Below are 20988 nucleotides of genomic sequence, written 5' to 3' on the forward strand. Positions count from 1 at the left end.
AGAATCAAATTCAACATGAAAAGTGCATGATAATTTTAGATCATGGAACATAAAACGAAAACATTTTATACACTTTTCATATTACATTTGATTTTTGTTTTGAACGAAAAAATATATCGTTGGATTCATAAAACCGATCAAAATAAATATATATTTTTTTAAAAATAATTTGAACCATAAAGATGACCCTAAAAATTAAAAATTCATAGGAGAATTTGATGCAAATAGACCTCACACTCCCAAGAGGGTTTTGTGGGCCTGAGTCTTAGCCCAACGTCATAAGTTTGGATTTAACTCATAACTGAAAACAATGGTTGACAAAGAGAGGATTGTGTCCACCCTTATAAGCTAGATTTGAAACTCCAATTTTAACAATGTGGGATAGTCATACATCAGAATTCCTATGAGGTATAGTATAAGACTTATTATAAAATTTGGTCAACTTCAACCACTTCTACTATATATGTAAGGCATTCACATATAAAATTTGTAGTAGTTGTAAATACGACTTCCTGCCGTATTATTTTCTTTCTAGGCTATAGCTATTAATAGTGTTCATATATATGTATGTATGTATATATGTATATGCATGTTATTTAGACCTTCTAGTGGGTCAATCAAATTGTTTGAATTATTCATAACACACATTATATTGAACATTTGCAAGTTTGAACAATTGCCAAGTTTGAAGCTTTAAAGACGAAAGCCCAAAAGTTCAGAACAAAAGCGAAAGATCTGTGCATGAACCGCGTGCAGGGAATACTGCAGAAATCAAAAGCTAGACCAAGAAGATGTGCAGAAGCTGCTCTCATAACTCATAAGACGACAACACAAAGAAAAAGAGAAAATCAAATGTGCAACAACACCCAAGCACAGCCATAAGATGAAAGAAAAGCAGGACAAATCGAACAGTCAGCTTTGACGACAGTAAGCAACGCCAACTCGCCCGCCTTTCCTTCCAAGTTTAGAATGGAAGTAATAGATAGATATATATCCACCAAGGATAGTATGTGGAAAGGAAAAGTATTTTTGAATAGAGAATACTAGAGATTCAAATATACTTGTATTAATTGCTAAGTGGAGAACAATAAATACTTGGTTTTTTTTAGTCTCGTAATACCCTTATTATTGATAAAGGATAGCAGCATGCACACATGTAGCAAGTTCCCAAGACACCAACTATTTTTTTTTCCAATGCAAATTCATGATAACAATTTTAGAGGAGTTATTTGATTTGTACCAAGCTCACGCAAAATTGCAAGGATTCAATCTGTGTCCTAAAAGCTTCAATAGTTTAGAGGAGTTATTTGATTTGTACCAAGTTCACGCAAGATTGCAAGGATTATGTGTCCTAAAAGCTTCAGGTGTTAAAGGCAAGAATGGCGAGTGGAAATTTCAAACTTTTAGCTGTCATCGTGCGAGGAGAGGAAAGGAGAGGTGTACAATGATGATCCTTGCATAAAGAAAAGGAGGACAAAGAGGGTTGGATGTATAGTAAGATTGAGTGCTTCGTGAAGATGGACGTTGGAAAGTGAATAAAATATGCAGAGAACACACCCATTCGTTAAACCCAAAAAATAGATCAATTAGATCAATAAAAATATAATAAATAAATAAATAAACTGAACTCAGTTGGTGATGAAATTAAGTGATCTTAGTTATTCATGAGTAACAAAGATCAATTAGATATTATCTAATCATGACTAAATCATGTTAGTCATGACTACATAATATCACTTTGATCACTAAATAAGATCAATTAGGTGTTGCCTAGTCATGAATTTAAAAAAAAAAAACAAAAAAAAAAATTTGATCTCAATTGGTGATGACTTAGAATTAAGTGATCTTAGTTAGTCATGAGTAACTAAGATCAATTAGAACTTGCCTAGTGATGCAAATATCCTTGTGATAATTAAGGTGAGCCCATTTGCATCACCTAGTCATGACTAAATAATGTTCAATTGGTGATGAATTAAAATTAAGTGATCTTAGTTAGTCCTGAGTAACTAAGATCAATTAGAACTTGCCTAGACATAATTAAATAATGTTAGTCATGACTAAATAATATCACTTTGATTACTAAAGTGATTTCAATTGGTGATGAATTAAAATTAAGTAATTTTTGTCTATTGAAACTTTGTGAGAAATCTTATCAAAAAGAAAAAAAGATGGAGAGAAAAGGGAAAGAGATAAGAGGGAGAGTCATGCTAGGTTTTTAGGTCTTCAATATCACTGTTTAATGCATGTTTTTGTTTCCAACGACGATAAGTCATGCCCGAGAGACGTGAAGGCAACCACAGCGGATGCCAAATCTCAACCCCCTGATGAGAATGAAACATTGGATCTCAAAGTTCTGAGCAGATAACTTAACCAACCATGTTGACTAATTTACTTATACTATCAGTATATACACGTACATATATTTTTAGTATACTTCAGACACAATAATATGGCGTACATTAATAATGGCATTTATGCGCTGATTGAGACAGATATAAATATTTTTGTATCTGTTATCATTATATCTAAATGCATGATAATCTTCATTTAATGTATAGATCGTCTTCGAACGGAAAGAATTTATCTACATTTATTGTGATTTATTTTTATTTAAAAATTACTATAATTTATTTACTTTCCTTTATATGCTTTCATGATTGTCCATTATCATTAATTCATTATATTTCAATGCATGATAATCTCTACATTCATTCATTGTGATCGTAAATAATCTCTACATTTATTATTTCTAATGTAAATTTTTATTTATGGGATTTTATTGTTTCATTGTGTTTTTTGTTTTTGATAAATCATTCATGTTGTTTCCTTTTGAATTTTTTTTTGATTACATTACGTGTCCAAATTTTACTTTGAATTTTCTTGGTCAACAAATTCATTAGGTGGCTTGCATAATCCTCCAATATATTGCTTAAGAAAAAGAAAAGTCATAAACCCTTCTCTTATATATACATTTACATCCTAACGAGATTAACGAACTCCAAATATGGGCATTTCAAGGCTTAGGATTCTTCCATTGCTATCAATTCTTCTCTCAATAACACCCTGTTTCGCTACTTCAAATTCAACAAATGAAACCTTCCTCCAATGCCTAATAGACCATGCTTTGCCATCCCATCCAATCTCCAATGCAATTTACACTCAAGGCAACTCTTCCTACTCTTCTGTTCTACAATCCTACATTCGAAATCTCCGATTCAATACGTCCACGACCCCCAAACCAATCCTAATCCTCACTGCATTGCACGAATCTCACATCCAAGCTACCATAATTTGTGCTCAAAAACATGGATTGCAGATGAAAATCAGGAGTGGAGGGCATGATTTTGAGGGCTTATCTTATGTATCAAACATTGTCCCATTTTTTGTTCTCGACATGTTCAATCTCCGGTCCATCGACATCGATGTAGCCACCGAGACTGCTTGGGTCCATACCGGGGCGACTCTCGGTGAGGTCTACTACAGCATCAATGAGAAGAACAAGACCTGGGGGTTCCCCGCTGGGGTTTGTCCAACAGTTGGTGTTGGTGGACATTTTAGTGGAGGAGGGTATGGTAATATGATGAGAAAATACGGCCTAACCGTCGACAACATCGTCGACGCGAAGTTGATTGATGTTCAAGGCAGACTTCTTGATAGGAAATCAATGGGGGAGGATTTGTTTTGGGCAATTATAGGAGGAGGAGGAGGTAGTTTTGGTGTAGTTGTCTCATACAAGATAAAAGTTATCCATGTCCCTGAAGTAGTCACTGTTTTTACAGTGAGGAGGACATTAGAACAAAATGCAACAAATATAGTGCATAGTTGGGAACAAGTTGCACCAAATCTTGATCAAAACCTCTTCATTAGGCTTAATATGGATGTTGTGAATAGTAGCAGTACAAGTGGAATTGGGGGGAAAACAATTAGGGCTTCATTTCTTGCCCTATTTCTTGGTGACTCAACTAGACTACTCAAAATCATGAATGAGAGCTTCCCTGAATTGGGTTTGGTTCAATCTGATTGTATTGAAATGGGTTGGCTTGAATCAGTCTTGTATTGGACTAATTTCCCAATTGGGACACCAACTAATGCTCTACTTAGCAGGGTACCCCAAGTACTAACCCATTTGAAGAGAAAATCAGATTACGTCACAAAACCAATTCCAAAGGAGGGCTTGGAGGGGATTTGGAAGAAAATGATTGAATTAGAGAGACCAATCCTGACTTTCAATCCTTATGGTGGTAGAATGGCTGAGATTCCGGCCACTGCGACACCTTTTCCGCACCGGGCTGGGAACTTGTGGAAGATCATGTATGCAACAAATTGGGATGAAGATGGAACTGAGGCTGCTAATAAGTATATCAATTTGACCAGGGAGCTCTATAGTTACATGACACCATTTGTGTCCAAGAACCCTAGACATGCATTCTTGAACTATAAGGATCTTGATTTGGGTATTAACAATCAAGGCAAGAACAGATACTTTGAAGGTAGGGTTTATGGGATCAAATACTTTATGGAGAATTTTAACAGGTTGGTGCAAATTAAGACCAAGGTTGATCCTGGTAATTTCTTTAAGAATGAACAAAGTGTGCCTACCCTTCCATACAAGAAGAAGTAGATCTATTTGTTTGATTTATTGATGTATGCAATAGATGACTAGCTATAATTATTAAAGAAATTATTGTGTTCTTTCATCTTTGTACTAAATAAAGCATTGTGTCATTCTTTCAAATAAAACCTTGTAATTTAAATTTGTTAATTGTGAGCGAATTTTACATTTTATCTTTAAAGTTGTTCATTAGCTTACATTCAAATATTCAACTCCTCTACGAAATAAGAGGGGCCGTAAAATTTTTTTACGAGGAACCATTGTCATTTCTTTTCTTATAACCTAATAAGGCCGGGTTCAAAAAAAAAAAAGGTCGAACCAAGCCTGTCTGGCCCGACACATCAGGCTCAAAAATAATTTAAAACTGGTCCCATCGTTTCATCATCTGGCCCACCACCACTCATCTGTTACCCGAATCTCATCTTTGCACGATACCGGCTGCTTTATTTCTCAACTAGAGACAAAACCCAAGATACGCCCTTCCACTGATGGGATGAAACACAAGCATTCAATACCTGGCAAAGGATTTGATTATACTAGCAAATCACAAGTGTCTTTGAATCAATTCTATTGAATGCTGGCGAACTCTTACAGTTCCCTAAAGAATAAAAGTTCTTAATATGAGGTTGACTCCAGGGATTGAACTTTAAACTTTCCATGAGCTCAACTGTTTAAAACACACCTTTTACTTTGCTGTTTTTTAACTACTAAAGTTGCTTTTGGATGTCAGATTTTGTTTGCATTTCAGGGGATTTCCTCTTTACTTAATCATCATCTCAAATGGTTATTCTAATATCTTATTGAATTATGTAAGGAAAAAAAATGCACAGTTCTTCGGAAAATAAATACCTTCGACTATAAAGGATGCCAAGCAGGAAGTGGTTGCGGCTTGGATAATTGGTCTTATGGACACGTTATTATGCAAGTGTTTATGACACTATTCGTGGGTTTAGTTGGAATCCAAAACTGCAGGAAAATAGGTGGTGGCCTTTCTTTAGGAGACAGTATTCCATTTTATTGGTTTTGCTGTTGAACTTTTACCTGAATATTGGCTGTTTTTATTTTCAATATTTTTGGCTAACAATGTTTCTATAATTGCCAAATGAAAGGGATATTATTAAAGCAAACCTGTGGTGGCTAATTTTCTTAAAATACGTTTCTTTAATGTTTTTATGTAGTTAATGTTGTCCTAAATAGCAACCATAGTTGTTGTTTCCATTACTATTTTTACAGGCAATCTCTGCCAAGAACATCCTGTAGAGAACACCCGGTTGTTATTATTATTCTCTTTTACAAAGAAATTAATGTAAAAGTTACATACTTCTCCAGCTCAAGTTCTAATCTAATGTTCATTATGCCAATCAAGTATGTACAAATTATCAGATATCTTTATTTACAAGCCGCCCGAGAGTCTAATATAATGTTCATTATGTCAATAAAGTATGCACAAATTATGAGAATTGGCTTTGGTTAATCTCCGTAATCCCACTCGTTACGTTGGTTTGAGAACCGTAGAGGAACCTCGAGAACGCACTTTCAGGTTTCTTTGGGAATGAGAAGTGAAGCTTCGTTGACCAGGGTAGAAAGGGAGTGGCGGCTATGTTGTGTAGTCTATTGGAGTCTGTAACCGCACGAACCGGACGAATTGTTGAGCTTAAGAAAGTCGTTGAACTGGAGAGGACCGTGTCCACGGCTTTAAGAGTTTGCGGTAGAGAGATTGCGGGATTTAGAGCAGTTGGAACTCCCAAGTGAAGTGATGAAGAAGAAGCTTGGACAGCTCTGGGAGACTGGGACGGGCTAGGTGAGCCGGCCCGTCAACAAAACAGGCCGGTCTGGTGAGCCCGAAACCCCAGCCCAGCCCAGCCCATGAAGAGGTGCTGGGCTGGGCCTGGCATGACACGTTGACCTTGGACAATGAGCCGTCTTCCCGGCCCCAAACAGACTAGGCCGTTCCGGGCTGAAGGCCGATTGCCATCTCATTCCGGGCAGGATCGGGCTATCCCACGTTGACACCTTACCTAGGTTGGTAAAAAATCGATTTCGATCATATTATATCTTAACCCTAATTGGATTTAGAACATGTTTAATTGATCAAATTTAGATTGATTTAAATCAAGGCAAATAAATCGAATAATAACTTAATTCAAAGTAGGACCTGGATAATATTTATCTTTTTGGATCTGGATTGGATTTTAAATCGAATAAAAATTTTATATTTAGACCCGAATTTCAAATAAAATCTGATTTAATACATATCGGACAAATTTGGTATACAGAGTTTTGTCACCCCGGCCTAACCTCGCCTGACCCCTATCACCTCCCAACACCTTAATTCCCAAACAAACCGACCGTAGGTGTGGCTTTCTCCCTCGCTTGACAATCCAACCCGCCCAAGACCTGTGGTGATTGAATTGAACTCCCACAGACGCCGTTCATCTTAGTTATACGAGTTGGGGCCGACTCGTCCAGTTTTGGACAAAGATGGAAGGAGAGAACAAAAACAAAGATGCCGTTGAATCCCCAACTAATTCACAACAAACGGGTATGTTTAATTTTTTTATATCACACATCCAATTGCAAATATTACAATTTACAATCGTTGCTCACCTGTTCTGTGTTCATCTCAAATAAAAATTCGAGTTTTTAAACTGTAAGAGCAGCTGTGTTACTTTCGAGGAATTGATGGGTTTTTATGTATTCCCACCATTGTAATTGCCACAACCATGGGCTGTTTTTTGGCAAGATATGAATAACACTCGTTACTGTTGATGAATTGATGATTTTTTTCCTGAAATCTAACATGTCTGTGTTCTTGTATCATACTAAATAGTAAAATCCATTCACTTCATTTCATAATTCAAAAATCACTGGATATAATTTTTCCATATTGTTTGACTGTTTGCTTCTCATTGGTAATCTAGGGAGGTAGCACTTTCATTGGCTGTTACTGTTAGCTATATATATATACACACACATATATTTACAGTGTTCTGCTGGGTTATATATCTGTCAATCATTTGCTTTCTTGTTGTTTGGGACTTAATTACTAGTATCATGATGTGTTATTGTTACCATGCCACTTCAGTATCCTTTGGATTGATATCTACTCCAATAGTTTGTACTTTGTAGCATGAAACAAAATGATTTTATGACCCTCTATTCATATGCACTGTTTTCAACTGAATGTTTTGAGCCTCTGTATAGATCTTCACTTCTCTTCTTAGGCAGTTTTTATTGAATCAATAATCAGCACTAGTTTTCAAGTTACTCTCTTTTGTTATAAGTCTCCATTGTTTGCCATTCCTTAGGAAATTCCTGATAGCAGCTATCTATGAACTTTCTTGTTTATATTAGGAGTTTAGGTTTAGGGTTCAACTTGAGTGCAACTTTCACGTTTCTTTTGTTGTTTTAGGTGCATATATCTCTACTTCAGCTTATTTATGCATTATAGGCTTTGTAAGGAATTACAACTAGTGGCTTTGTAAAAATAGTTTATCGTCTGAGTATTTACAAATTTCTGATACTTACAACTTGTAATGGCTTATTTCTTTTATTTATAATTGATTTGCGAAAATTTACGTTTCTGCGAACAGTCATTTAAGGCACACAATCTAATAAGAGTATGTATTTGGACTTTTCAGTTTCAGATGATGATGTAATAGACTATTCTATCAAACCAGAGTTCTATGATTCAGATCTTGATGAGAAAGATGAAAAATGGGCTAACAAGCAGAGAAGAGGATCTAATACTGATGCTGTACTTAGCTGTCCAGCTTGTTTCACGACCCTCTGTTTGGAGTGTCAAAGGTTAGTCAATTGCATCTTCATTCTAAATAAGATATTGTTTGATATGCTCCTATTCTGCTCTCTATTGAATCTGTTGTTAAAGTTACACTTATCTGTGTGCATTGCTTGTCAAAGTCTCGTCATTAGTCTTCCAAGATTGTTCTTGAGCTGATGGATGAGAATGCTACATAAGTAAACGTCTAGCTTTGCGGACGAAAGCTAATTTTATGAACATGGTGAAAAACATCAATAAGCATAAGTTAAGAATGGAAGTAAAAAGTTAATCAAGATGCTTTTGTCCTTTTTTTTGGCTGGAAATTTATTGCAGCACCAAGAATGTGCAAACAGGAGCTACATCAATCATGCATCTGCAGGGGGTAAGGATGCATTCCGGGCCCTTGTACCACTGCAGGAGCCTTATATAGAAGGCTTTGTTCCTTTTACCTTCGTACATACACACATTTTTTGGGGCTGTGACAAGGGGAGCATCTCTGTATTTGGGCTTTTCTTTGTTTGAAATTCGTATTTCAGAACTTACTAGTGGCAATAAATTACAACAAAAGCAACACTTTGGTTATACTGTCATTTTCCATAGTTGTTATTCTACGAGTTGTTTTCACTAGGTTTACTGGTATGCAATAGTGGCACATGGCATGCGATAGATATTATGTGGTTGTCTTTATGGTGAACCTGTAGGGTATAGCAGATTCAAAAAGCATCTTGCTAGATTTCAAAAATGACATGCTTGTGGTAGCTACTCCTGAAGGCCTGGCATTCTGTGAGTTAGAAGAAGTTCCTTCTTTCACGTCTTTCGTCTTCTTCTGTGTTTTAGGGAACTTGTTCAATTATTATCCACAATCAAAGAGGCACTTCTTATCATTTTAGTAGGCAATTTCTGTTGCATTCTTTGCAGCAAATGCTTTATGCTTGTAAAGCATGAGATAAATGCTTGTTCCTATGTCATTATAAAGCTAAAATTCATGTTATAACTCGTGTCTGATTTTGAAGTCTAACGAGCAGAATTTTGCATATTGATTATGACGATGAAGAATGTACCCAATTCTTCCCTGCCTGAAAAGTAATGTGTCGTTTATCGGGTAAAAAAAATTTTGATTATTTGTTCGGAAAAGAATAAGCTCATATCATTGAATCTGTTAAGCGGATGTAGCTAATTGTTGAGTATGCATTTAAGAAGTTGCTTTCTTGTGTTTTAAATGACTGAATTATTTTAAGTTCTTCCAAGGGGAAATTTATTTATTAAATGCTATAATAGTAAATCATTTCTGCTCTTCTGCAGTGGTAGTTGTAATGTTGATGAATTCCCTTAAGGATCTATGTGATGTTAATTTTGAAGTATGAAGCAGTTTTTAGCTGGAAGTACTACTATATGCGATGTAATTAGTTGCTGATTTTGATCAACTTCTCCGCAGACATGAAAAATATTTAACCCAATACAGGGCGGTTTTTGTTCGCAACTGCAAGATTGTGCGTGGAGAAGTACGGCAAATAAGTCTAAACCAGAGAAGAGGCAAAAGGAAGAGAGATTCTGGTGGGAGCGAACCCAGTTCTGCTCGTGCTGAAACATTCAAGAAAGTCTGCTGCTCAGTTTGCTCGACTGAAGTTGGAGTTATTGACGAAGAGGAGGTTTATCATTTCTTCGATGTTCTTCCCAGCGAGTCTTGAGCTGTACATTCTCTTTGATTATGTAATGGAATGATTTGTAAGTTCTACATGAATCACAACGTTGTAGTTCATGTTCTTTCAGCAGGTCAATGACACTACTACTACATTGTTATTTCCCATGTGTTCTTTTGTGGAGTATTTCTGTCCAGTTTGGAGTGGATCAACACGAGAATTTATCGCTCAAATAAAACACAGTATAACTCTATCCCAGGACTGCTTACATGCGAACATTCGTAACTTTATATATTACGGATGTCTGATCGGCTGTTTCTGTTAATTAGTAGGGTCCCATTTATTTTACTTTTGACTATATAAAAATGCTATTTATGTGAATCAGTGAGGGCCATCCGTTTCACTTTTGAGTACATACAAAAAACAAATGTGCATAAACTCAAAATTACGGATGTTCACAGTTGAGAAGTCATGAACTATATCCTCATCTTGATGGATATATATATAGCATTTTAATCTAACAATGGCTTCTTAGGTGCGGGCCCCATTATGTGTGGAGAACCACACTTGTACCAAATGAATGGTGTCAGATGGAAGTTCAGTTTGCTTTATTCCAAATGCATCCCACAAGAGTTCCAGGTCATGATGGTCTCCCTGCCCTTTTCTTCCAAAAATTTTGGGCCTTGGTTGGTCCAAAAGTTACTGAAGCTGTTCTGTAGCTTTTGAATGGAGGAGAATTCCACCAGTCAATTAATCGTACTCTGATAGCTTTGATCCCTAAAGTAAAAGTCCCAGAATATCCCTCATTTTAGGCCGATTAGCCTATGTACTGTAATGTACAAAATTATTTCGAAGTGCTTATGGCAACTATAATTTCATAACAACAGAGTGCTTTTATTCATGGCAGGCTTATTACTGATAATCTTATTGTTGCGGCTGAAGCCTTCCATCATCTTCATACTTTACGGCACGGCCATAAAGCTTGATCTCAGCATCTATTTCACTTTTGAATACATACAAAAAACGAATGTGCATAAACTCAAAATTACAGACGTCACAGTTGAGAAGTCGTGAACTATATCCTCATCTTGATGGATATATATATCATTTTAATCTAACAAGAGCTTCTCAAGTGCGAACTCTATCATGTGTGAAAAGCCGCACTTGCACCAAATAAATGGTGTTAGATGGATCTCACACTTAAAATAAAGAGTGAGATCCCTAACCTCAAAATTTTCTATAATCTAATAATTTTATATAAAAAAGTACAACTTACATTCGAGCCCAAATCCAACCCAGTTCATTACTCATATTAAGGCCCAAGGCCCACAATGTCCTCTCTACCAGACCCGCCCAGAAGTGAGACGGGGCTGCTTCTTCCGGATTTGAAGGGGAAAAACCTTAGTTTGTGATTTTTCACTGTACAGGTGAAGTAATGGGGGGCAGGAAGAACAAGAGGAAGAGAGCGGAGCGACCCACCATCCATCCAAACAACAAATACTCCGACAACCCACCCGACTTTGCTCTCTTGGCTTCTCTATATCCTTCTTTCAATTCCTTCGTCTCATACTCTCGCGACGGTCGACCCAAAATCGACTGGACTAACTTCAACGCCACCCGAGAGCTCACCCGCGTCCTCCTTCTCCACGATCATGGTCTTAATTGGTAAACTTCAATTATTCTTTAATGTACAAAGAGATTTTACTTTGCTGCTCAATTGCGTGGAACTATGGTTGGGTATTAATAGCGTTTCTGGCGAGAAGTTTTTCTCTTTATTCTTTTTCCTTCTTAGTCTAATAAATTGCTGAGTTTTTTTTGGGGTGCTTGAGGTATGAAGAAAAGGTTATCGTTTGGTTATTGGGTAAACTCTCAAAATATCATTTCATAAAATGTTGGAATTCTTTTGGAAATTCTGAATATGGGTAATATGGTGTGCAAATTTTTTTTCTCTTGAAATAGCCAATGTGGTAAATTTTTATTTTTAATTTAAGCTATAATCTTCTAGGTGGATACCTGATGGACAGCTCTGTCCTACAGTACCTAACAGATCAAATTACATTCATTGGATTGAAGATCTTCTCTCCTCTGACGTTATTCTGAAGACCAATGCTGATGGAGATAATGTGAAGGGTTTTGATATAGGGACCGGAGCCAATTGCATTTACCCACTGCTTGGAGCATCTCTGCTGGGGTGGAGTTTTGTTGGGACAGGTAGTGTTTAGTTATGTTTTGATGACTAATCAGATAAGAAACATGCTCTATTTAGGTTTGAATCCCATAAAAAATTTAATTTGGATTATTTTGTTTCGAAATTGTTTCAGATGCAACTGAGGTAGCATTAGAATGGGCGAAGAAAAATGTTAAAAATAATCCACAGATATCAGAGCTAATTGAAATTAGGGAAGTTCTGACTAGTCAAGACTCCAATTCTCTCAAAGAATCACATAATGGCGAGTCAGGCTCTGGTGAAAGCCAAACCGATTTATGCTGGACTGTTGGTAAGGAAGGGGAGCCATTGCCATCTTATCCATTTGATTTGTCCAGCAGTGCAGATAAGAGTTATTATGGACCACCTGTACTTCTTGGTGTTGTCAAAGATGGCGAAAAGTTCGACTTCTGCATGTGTAATCCTCCATTTTTTGAAACACTAGAGGCAGCAGGACTAAATCCAAAAACTTCTTGTGGCGGGACGCCAGATGAGATGGTTTGTCCCGGTGGAGAAAAGGCTTTTATCACCCGTATTATTGAAGATAGTGTCTTGTTGCAGCAGTCGTTTCGGTATTTCATCAATGTCTAGCATCTCAATGTATTATTACAATATGGAGACTTATTGTGTATACTTGGTTCACAGGTGGTACACTTCAATGGTAGGAAGGAAATCAAACCTTAAATTTCTCATATCAAAGCTTCGGCAAGTCGGAGTCAGCATAGTAAAGACAACTGAATTTGTCCAAGGCCATACATGTAGATGGGGGCTCGCTTGGTCTTTTGTACCTCCTGCTAGGAAGATAATATCACCTTGTGTTGCTCAGAGGAATAACCTGTCTTTCATTCTTGAGGTTTGAACTTTTACTGCATTTGAATATTTTCTCAATTTTTCATAACAACGCTTTGATGTCTCTGGCATGAAAAAATTTGTCTTGCTGGATGATCCACATTGAAGTTATAGTTTGTCATGTGTGATAATCACATTTTACTATGAATAATTCAATGTTAACACACATGTATAGTCAATTAATATGGCCTCATTTCAAGTTAGAGTTTTAGACATGTTACATGGATTGACAGGATAAATTACATTATTGATTCTATAATAATTGCCTAAAATAATTTGAAATGCCAAATTGGCATAGTTTATTTTTTGAGAAGTCGAGAACTCTCATGGTAAAAAAGTCAAATTTGAGGTCTCTCTGCCTTGTCTTATGTGTGTCTGGGTGTGTTGATTGTTGTCAGGGCGCTTTAATCATGGTCTGACGGTTCTAACATAAATCAAAGCTCAGACTTTCATTATTTGATTGTCTGAATTCTCAACCGTAGTAGGTCCTTGAAACATGAAGTCTATTTTACACCATTGTATGAATAGCAGATTATGTTTCCCTCTCCTGAAAACAACCACCCCCCCCCCCCCCCCAAGATGTATCTCATCAAGCTCCAGGAGTAAATAAAGCAAAAAAGAGATGTGCTGTAGCATTTTTTGTGTGTGATAATAAAATATTTCCCAATTAGGTCAGTTAAGTGCTTTTTAAGCATAGACTGTATCAATCACATGCATATATGTACTGTTATGTTCTGAAAAGTTATAGATTGATTTTTGGGTGATTGGGATTTAAGTCTCAATGACAAGGAATCCTCATTTGATGTTTTTTTTAGATAGCTAGTTTATTGTCTTAAGCTTTAGTATCTTTTTCTTCTAGGAATGTACTTGTTGATATAATTCTTTCTTCCTAGTAATCCTTTCAGTTTTTTCCCCTTGGTGCGTTAGTAAATTCTTTTCCAATAAAAAAGATTGATATGTACTTCTTTTCTCATTAACATTGATGTGTCTTCGTGAAATTGTTGTATTCCATAGGGTATTCAACGCCAATTCAGCGCGGTAGATGTGTTGCAATCAATTGAATCCTTCTTTTGCAGTAGTGGTGCATCCTGTAAATTGAATACATCCTCATTTACGGTTGATGTAAGGCTCATTTTCATCCATTTATCCATCTTTATTTTATTATGTATTTAACCTTGATGAATTCTTACATGTCGTGTAATCTAATTTTGATAGGTGACTGCTTCTGTTGAACACTGTGACGTGATCCTGAATAATGAGGCTAGTGAAGCCAGCAACGGTGAACATGTGCTGGAGATGTCTTACCATTCATCGCATTCTCTCCCTGCCTTGAGTAACTCGAGTTTCCGCATATCAGTGAGCATGAATCTTAGCCTTGGCTTATCAGAATTCATTCCTATTGGTAGGACATATGTGATTGAAGAATTTAAATGATTCCGAATAATTGTTCTTGCAGGTTTATCAGCAAATTGCTGGCACCCTTCTAGTGAAAGGATCACTACAACATAGAGATAGCCCAATTGCAGGTTCCCCCAGTGCTTCTGGTTTTTGTTAAAGTGGCAGTTTTTGGGTGTTTGCACAAGCTCTTTGTTGACTTTCTATAATTCTTTTTCAATCCTAAGCAATTTCTTTTAGAAGTACGCTTACCTCAATTATCTACAATATAACTTGGGCTGATCAGAGGACACTATTATCTTCTTCTCATACTACCTTCCTTTTGCGCCTTCAATTTTTCACGCCTCCTACTTAGCTTTTAACTCATCTTTGCAACACTTATATGGGTTCAGTCATGACCAAGCTCTATCTGCCAGTTTTATCTCATTCTTCCCTTTAGTTCAGCTGAGGTCTTCTTTTGAGTGCATCTGTTCTTTTAAATGGATTCTTATTGCATGTTTTGAGTGTGGTTGGTTGGCCAACACAGCATTCCTTTTCTCTTGGTTATATCTATTCTTTTAGTCTTAGCTTAGCTTGATGCTTGTTTGATATTCAAAATATGGAAGTGCCACCTGAGCCAGGTGGTTATATCAAAGACCCTTTGCAACTACACTCACAATTTGTGAAGTTCATTCCTTCTGAGTGTTAAAATCAACTAAAATGAAAAATATGTGGCGTCGATTTCTAGAAGCAAACTATGACCTTTAGGGATTATGTCTTCTTAAGTCTCACATTTGCTTTATATTTGTTTGATTGATTAATTGTTAAGCAGTTACTCTTATGCAAAAAAAAAAAAAAAGAGTGTGCGTGCGAGACTTGTGCTCGCTTCTTGCTCATTTAAATTCTAAATCATAGCCTCCGTACTCGTAAATTATGGTTCGCCAAATTTGCAATTGCCCTCTAATTCTTTCAATCAGCCATTAATAAATAAATTGCACATTGGCAACTCACTTACATGTGACCCAATAAGGGTGATGCGCATTTTGGTGCTTGCATTCTGGTCAAAAAGTGCATTATGTTTCAATAAAGTTAATGATAGTCATAACCCTAACTTCATATCATGCATTGTCAAGTAATTGTGGTTTCTCATGGCAGATTCGCTAATTTGTGGATTATTTTACTTTCAGGAGCATTCTCATCAGTAATCCAACAACTCGAGGAAGTTCTAAAGCACCAATTTTGTAGAGAAAAAGGAACATAGATTACGCATCACCAGGTACTGTAACTTAGCAGTTTTTTCGTCAGATGAACTTGCATCTTACAATATTCATCTGGACAGGATACTGAATATTCAACAATCCTTGTTTTGCTTCATTCATGATATTTCTTACGATTTCTGGCCCTCAAATTCATCTGTCAAAATGTATTATTCCTTTAGAAATGTACACAAGTGATGTTAGTTTTACCTCTTTTCTGACTTGAAACTTTCTTTCTTCACCAATGGCTTTGTCTGAAAGGCTTCCCTTTTTAGTTAATTTTGTTTTTTTGTGGGCTTCATAGAGGTTACAAGTTTGCATATTATGTGGAGATAAGGTCTACGTACATCTTGCTTGTCCCCCCGACCTCGCCCCCCGTGGGAGCCTTATGCACGAGTGTTGTTTATGGTTGTAATTTCAATTCATTGCCAGGAACGAAACACGATTCTAAAGTTTTTACTGTAAGTGTGTTGTTGATTCAGGACCAGCTGTGGATTGTGGCTGCTGATGAGAATTAAACATTGGACATGAGACAGGAATTGATTAAATGAGAAGAACTTAGGTACCTGAAGTTGGTACTGGAGTAGACTGGAAGTTTCGGAGATGTCCAATGTGGTGGCCATGAAAACATCTTGTAAGGTAGTGGAAAATCCGAGGCTCCAACGAAAATCCTTGTGGTCACTTGAATTAAGCTGGAAAATGGGGATGCCTCCTTTTTCAATCAATCTAGCTATGATATGCACTGTGTAAGAAGTGGATGAGAGCATGGCTTAAGATTCAAATGCCTCCTGTTCCTTGCCCCATTGGGCCATAGGCCCAATCAAATCTGCTTGGATTTTGGGCTCAGTCCATCGGTCAGGCTGCTTGGCCCTAATAAGTCAAGTGGTGTTGTAATGAGTCAAACTTTGACAGAAAAAGAAAATTTTAAGGGCGAAGTCATATGAATGTTTGGCTGACACATCAATTTTCGGTGATTGTTTGTGAGAAAAATTTAACAATGCATGATCGAGTTGAGAAATTAAAAAATTAAGTGAAATTGAAATGAGTCATATCTTTTAGTGACGAGAATGAATTTTTATTATATTAAAAAAAAATAGCATGGAAATCTTATGCCATCAGATAATGGATGAGGAAAGCCAATAATTGCGAGATGAGTGGAACAGTGGATGTGGTAAACGTAAGTAGTAGTACGTTTCTTTCTTTCTCCACTTGGACCATATGATTATTAATACCCATTAAAAGAGAGGAAAGGCAAAAGGAAAGAAAGTGACGTGTCATGTGGTCATTGGTTGTCGGATTAGCAAAATCTTTGGAAGCGTCATCGTTTTAGGATATGTTTGGTTGGTTAGAGATTGGATGCTTTTGTGTATTACATATCAGATGTAGTCCTTTTCATCAATGAAATATGAATAACTCCAAGAAACAGGTGTTAATGGGCTCCAGCTGTTTTTGACGTGTTGAATTTAAATATATATATATATATATATATGACTCTAAATTTTTTTCCACTTTTTTCGTCATCATCAACTCACATTCCCTCATGAAATAAGTAAAGTACACATGTGAGATTACATCACTTAATTTTACTATTGAAAATCGAAACCCAAACACATCAATAAAATTGTCCGTTTCAAGTTAGAAGTTGAAATGAATTTGATATTCGTGGGTCGTTGTCATTAATTTGTAGGGTCAGAAATTGCGTCGATGTATGAGAGGTGCAAGGACTTTACTTATATACTACTTAGTTTAGTCATTTCAATCTGATATGAAATATTAGTCTTGATATTTACTATAATTATATCACTCTAACTGATCAATCCACGATCCAAAATTGACGTATCACTTTTACTAATAGTCGTAAAAACAAAGCTCCAAATTCCACATGTACACCTTATTTTAGTATCTCAAACAATACAATAGGGGAGTGCTAAGATTCATTGATTCCAATGAGAGATGTTAAAATGGGGTTTTTTTGGGGCCAAACCCATTTGAAATAGAAATTCAATTATACATCTCATTCTTAAATACATTTCCCTCTAGTTATAGCACAACTCTCATTCTCATCAAAAAGTACCAAGTTTGGCACCCACCCCCTAAATATTATTTTAGCACCCGCATATAGCACTCCCCTTGAAATGTAGATTTTTTTAGTTTGGGGTGCTATTTTGATAGTCGAAACCCATGTAGCACTACTTTTAACACTCGAGTTGCTATTCGATAATTCAAAAACTTGGACAAAATTGAAAAATGATTCCTTATTCTCTACCAAAACCCTAAAAATCAAAATCACAAATCTCTCTCTTCTCATGCCCATGCCTTTCAATCTCTCTTCCTACGTCTTCATCGGAGTTCTATATAATTACATTACCGAATATCTAAACATCTTGTAAACACGTTTTTACAATCACTTAACCAAATGTATTAGTATTGGAAAACAAAACTTATTGTGAATATAAGAATATCTGTAGAGATATCCTAGAGCATACAATATCTTTGGAGGCAAAAACACATCCGCACTTACATATATGTAATTAAGAGTAACCTAGGATGGTATGATGTACAATCATTAGTGATGCCATAATGATGTAAGTTTGTCTCACTATATATAATAATAATAATAATGAGATCATGATAAAGTATTATAATCAGATCATGATATCTATTTAAATAATCGGACCGTAATCATATTGTCAAACACACATTGAATCCGTGGCAACCCTATTTGTCGCCATTTGATCAAACTATTAACTTTCCTATGGTAGTGGGTTACTACAAACAAATATATAATGAACATTAATTAATCACTAATAATTGAAAATTAATTAATCAATGATGATCATGGAATATATGTCCTCGTGTGCCTTAAAAAATTTATATATGTGGCTCTTTCTCATTGTTTTTATTATATCCATAGAAACCGCGTTACGTGGGCCCATCAATCACGACCTCTACATTTCCTTTTGGGTAAACCAACCACGTGTACGAGCCTCTCATTTGAATATTTAATGAGTTTAAACTCGAATTATCGGACTCCTTCATACAAAAGTTTCATGCAAGATGACAAAATAAGGAGAAATTTTATTTATACACTATAAAAACACTATATTTGCACAACTTTTAAAAATTTTCATAGTTTACGTAAATATTATTGTATACAATGAAATTTGATATTTTCACTATAATTTTGTGTCTAGACTTATGACTTTTTCGTATAAACTTATCATGTTCAAAAAGTAGTGTAAGATAATGTTTTTATAGTGTGCATATAAAATTTCCCTAATGTAAGTTGAGTTAAAGCTCAACGCCTAATCATAAAAGTATTGCTCCTAAAAGAAATCAAACTTAAAACTTTTCGAGTCCATACAGTTTAGCCGACTAACTTATAACCCTAGTGGTTATCACGACCTCTACACTAGTCAAGGATTAATCATATAGTACTGTATTTGTCCATTCCGACAAGTAATTAACCGAAATCAATCAATCAAATGACATCATTTACAATAATTAATTGAGGGATTTGTTAGCTAATCTTGTCGATTAGTCAATTAGTATATAATATTGAGCCCATCGACCTTAACTACTTTAATTTAAGAGGCCCACATGGAGAGCCCATGCAAATGGGACATAGGAATTTTTAGAAATGGGATGCGCATAATCTTGAACCTTAAAAATGGATTAAATTGGCAAAATGGCTGCGGACAATGTTGCACTTTCTTGTGTGGGTGTGGTGTGGGGTGTGGCCGGGGGGAGTCAAAAGTGCAAAATAATGTGTTTATGAATAAGCCTCCAATGTGTAACATAAGCATGTACTAATCAAGTCTAGTTATATATAGACCCCATCAATAATTAAAAGAAAAACAAAAGAATTGATGTACCAAATTCCATTCATTTAATATTATAAATCAAATAGTCATAAGAACACCGCATAAATCCAACCAAAGAAATTTAAAATGGTATTATCCATTCTAGACCTAAAACCCACATGATTTTATTTTTTTAAAAAATATTCTTCTAAGAAATATTGAATCTTTTACTTATAAATTAAATCTTGCGAGCACGGGTATGTAGTTGGTCAATATGCCTAATCGATGTGAGATACAAGTATTAACACTCCCCGTACTTATGGATACGGTAGGGTATTTTAGAATCCTAGAATAACCATTAAAAAAAAAGGAAACCAAAATTATATTATTGATAAAGAATATTCAATAAAAATTATTGAAAGGAACAGACAAAAAACTGGTTTATAGCATAACCCCAATGTTCTTCCTACTTATCTATATATTTACACTTGAATATATTGACCAATTAAGGAAACAGTATCACTCAAACACGTGACCCAAAAATCTGCTCAAGATGCCCTTGCCAATTTGCTTAAAGGAATATATTAACAAATATGAGTAGAACATTATTAGTGCAATGACAAATTTGACCTTCTGAAAAACCTTTCAAATTTTGAGCAAAGAAATGAGCCCGTGGGCGGTTTTGGTATTTGATATTTGATATTAACGGAACAATTTCTGGAAGGTGGGGCCCACAATTATAACACGCAACGAGAAATAGTATCCGTTGGATTCACCGGCATCGGAATCCAACGCTTCAAGTAATAAAGAAAAAAAGAAAGAAAAGTCGCAGTGGCAAATCACGTAAATAAATAGCTGGCAAAGTGTGATTTTAATTTACGAGTTCTGACTAACTTACTGACAGGTTCATTAAAGCCAGAGACATGTTGGTTCCTACGCGCTTGCCAGCTCGGCATGTACCAACACGCTTCCGCGAGAAACACGTTTTCGTTATTTAATTTTTTTCTACCAAGTTTGCCAGTTAAGCAACTCTTGTTCAGTCGTTCGTAAAAGTCGTAACTCTTGTTTTTTTTATGTGGAATTCACCCAATTGTTCACTGAACAACCGAGTGACTGACAAATCTCAAACCACATGAAAAATTCCACAACCTTCATGCATTGGGGTGGAACCAACGGTGGATGTTCGGGTGTGAAATTTAGTATGAGGGTTTAAGAGCAATGTCCTCGGAAATTTTGTGATGACACCATATGCACGTCGCCAATCCTAACACAACTCGTGGCACGAGCAAAACACTTGAAGACGTTCACATCCATAAATCAACTGGATTATGACTAAAGTTCATATCAGGAATCGAGAATCACCTAGTCTCCGAGAAACAATTCTTCGGACTGAGATGATTATCTCGGATAAGCTAAAGCACCACCTGAACAGGATCAACTACTCAAATGACTATGTTCACCTCAGTC

The 20988-nt window shown here is 36.0% G+C and overlaps 3 protein-coding genes across 3 annotated transcripts; all 3 read left to right on the forward strand.

Annotated features, from left to right (window-relative positions):
- Nucleotides 1-2999: 2999 nt before the first annotated feature.
- On the forward strand, nt 3000-4697 carry LOC120013548 (berberine bridge enzyme-like 8). Its single transcript, XM_038865384.1, has one exon. The coding sequence runs from the start codon at nt 3005-3007 to the stop codon at nt 4619-4621; it is 1617 nt and encodes a 538-aa protein (XP_038721312.1). The 5' UTR covers nt 3000-3004; the 3' UTR covers nt 4622-4697.
- A 2195-nt stretch (nt 4698-6892) lies between these two features.
- On the forward strand, nt 6893-10198 carry LOC120013460 (E2F-associated phosphoprotein). Its single transcript, XM_038865270.1, has 3 exons — nt 6893-7154; nt 8254-8419; nt 9829-10198. Exons 1-3 carry the CDS (start codon nt 7094-7096, stop codon nt 10079-10081), a joined length of 480 nt encoding a protein of 159 aa, XP_038721198.1. The 5' UTR covers nt 6893-7093; the 3' UTR covers nt 10082-10198.
- Nucleotides 10199-11402: 1204 nt separating this feature from the next.
- On the forward strand, nt 11403-16677 carry LOC120011892 (U6 small nuclear RNA (adenine-(43)-N(6))-methyltransferase). The gene is made up of 9 exons (XM_038863056.1): nt 11403-11698; nt 12039-12244; nt 12355-12811; nt 12885-13092; nt 14103-14210; nt 14304-14444; nt 14545-14614; nt 15650-15738; nt 16201-16677. Exons 1-8 carry the CDS (start codon nt 11469-11471, stop codon nt 15721-15723), a joined length of 1494 nt encoding a protein of 497 aa, XP_038718984.1. The 5' UTR covers nt 11403-11468; the 3' UTR covers nt 15724-15738; nt 16201-16677.
- Nucleotides 16678-20988: the final 4311 nt, after the last annotated feature.

Source organism: Tripterygium wilfordii, chromosome 13, assembly GCF_013401445.1.
Source record: "Tripterygium wilfordii isolate XIE 37 chromosome 13, ASM1340144v1, whole genome shotgun sequence".
In the NCBI taxonomy this organism is placed as follows: Eukaryota; Viridiplantae; Streptophyta; class Magnoliopsida; order Celastrales; family Celastraceae; genus Tripterygium; species Tripterygium wilfordii.

What these genes read in the sequence shown, in the direction of transcription:
- LOC120013548 (XM_038865384.1), top strand. Translation starts at nt 3,005, where the DNA reads ATGGGCATTTCAAGGCTTAGGATTCTTCCATTGCTATCAATTCTTCTC.
- LOC120013460 (XM_038865270.1), top strand. Translation starts at nt 7,094, where the DNA reads ATGGAAGGAGAGAACAAAAACAAAGATGCCGTTGAATCCCCAACTAAT. An exon ending in AACTAATTCACAACAAACGG is followed by an intron (nt 7,155 to 8,253) that starts GTATGTTTAATT and finishes TGGACTTTTCAG; the next exon opens with TTTCAGATGATGATGTAATA. An exon ending in CTCTGTTTGGAGTGTCAAAG is followed by an intron (nt 8,420 to 9,828) that starts GTTAGTCAATTG and finishes ACTTCTCCGCAG; the next exon opens with ACATGAAAAATATTTAACCC.
- LOC120011892 (XM_038863056.1), top strand. Translation starts at nt 11,469, where the DNA reads ATGGGGGGCAGGAAGAACAAGAGGAAGAGAGCGGAGCGACCCACCATC. An exon ending in GTGGAGTTTTGTTGGGACAG is followed by an intron (nt 12,245 to 12,354) that starts GTAGTGTTTAGT and finishes AAATTGTTTCAG; the next exon opens with ATGCAACTGAGGTAGCATTA. An exon ending in ACCTGTCTTTCATTCTTGAG is followed by an intron (nt 13,093 to 14,102) that starts GTTTGAACTTTT and finishes TGTATTCCATAG; the next exon opens with GGTATTCAACGCCAATTCAG.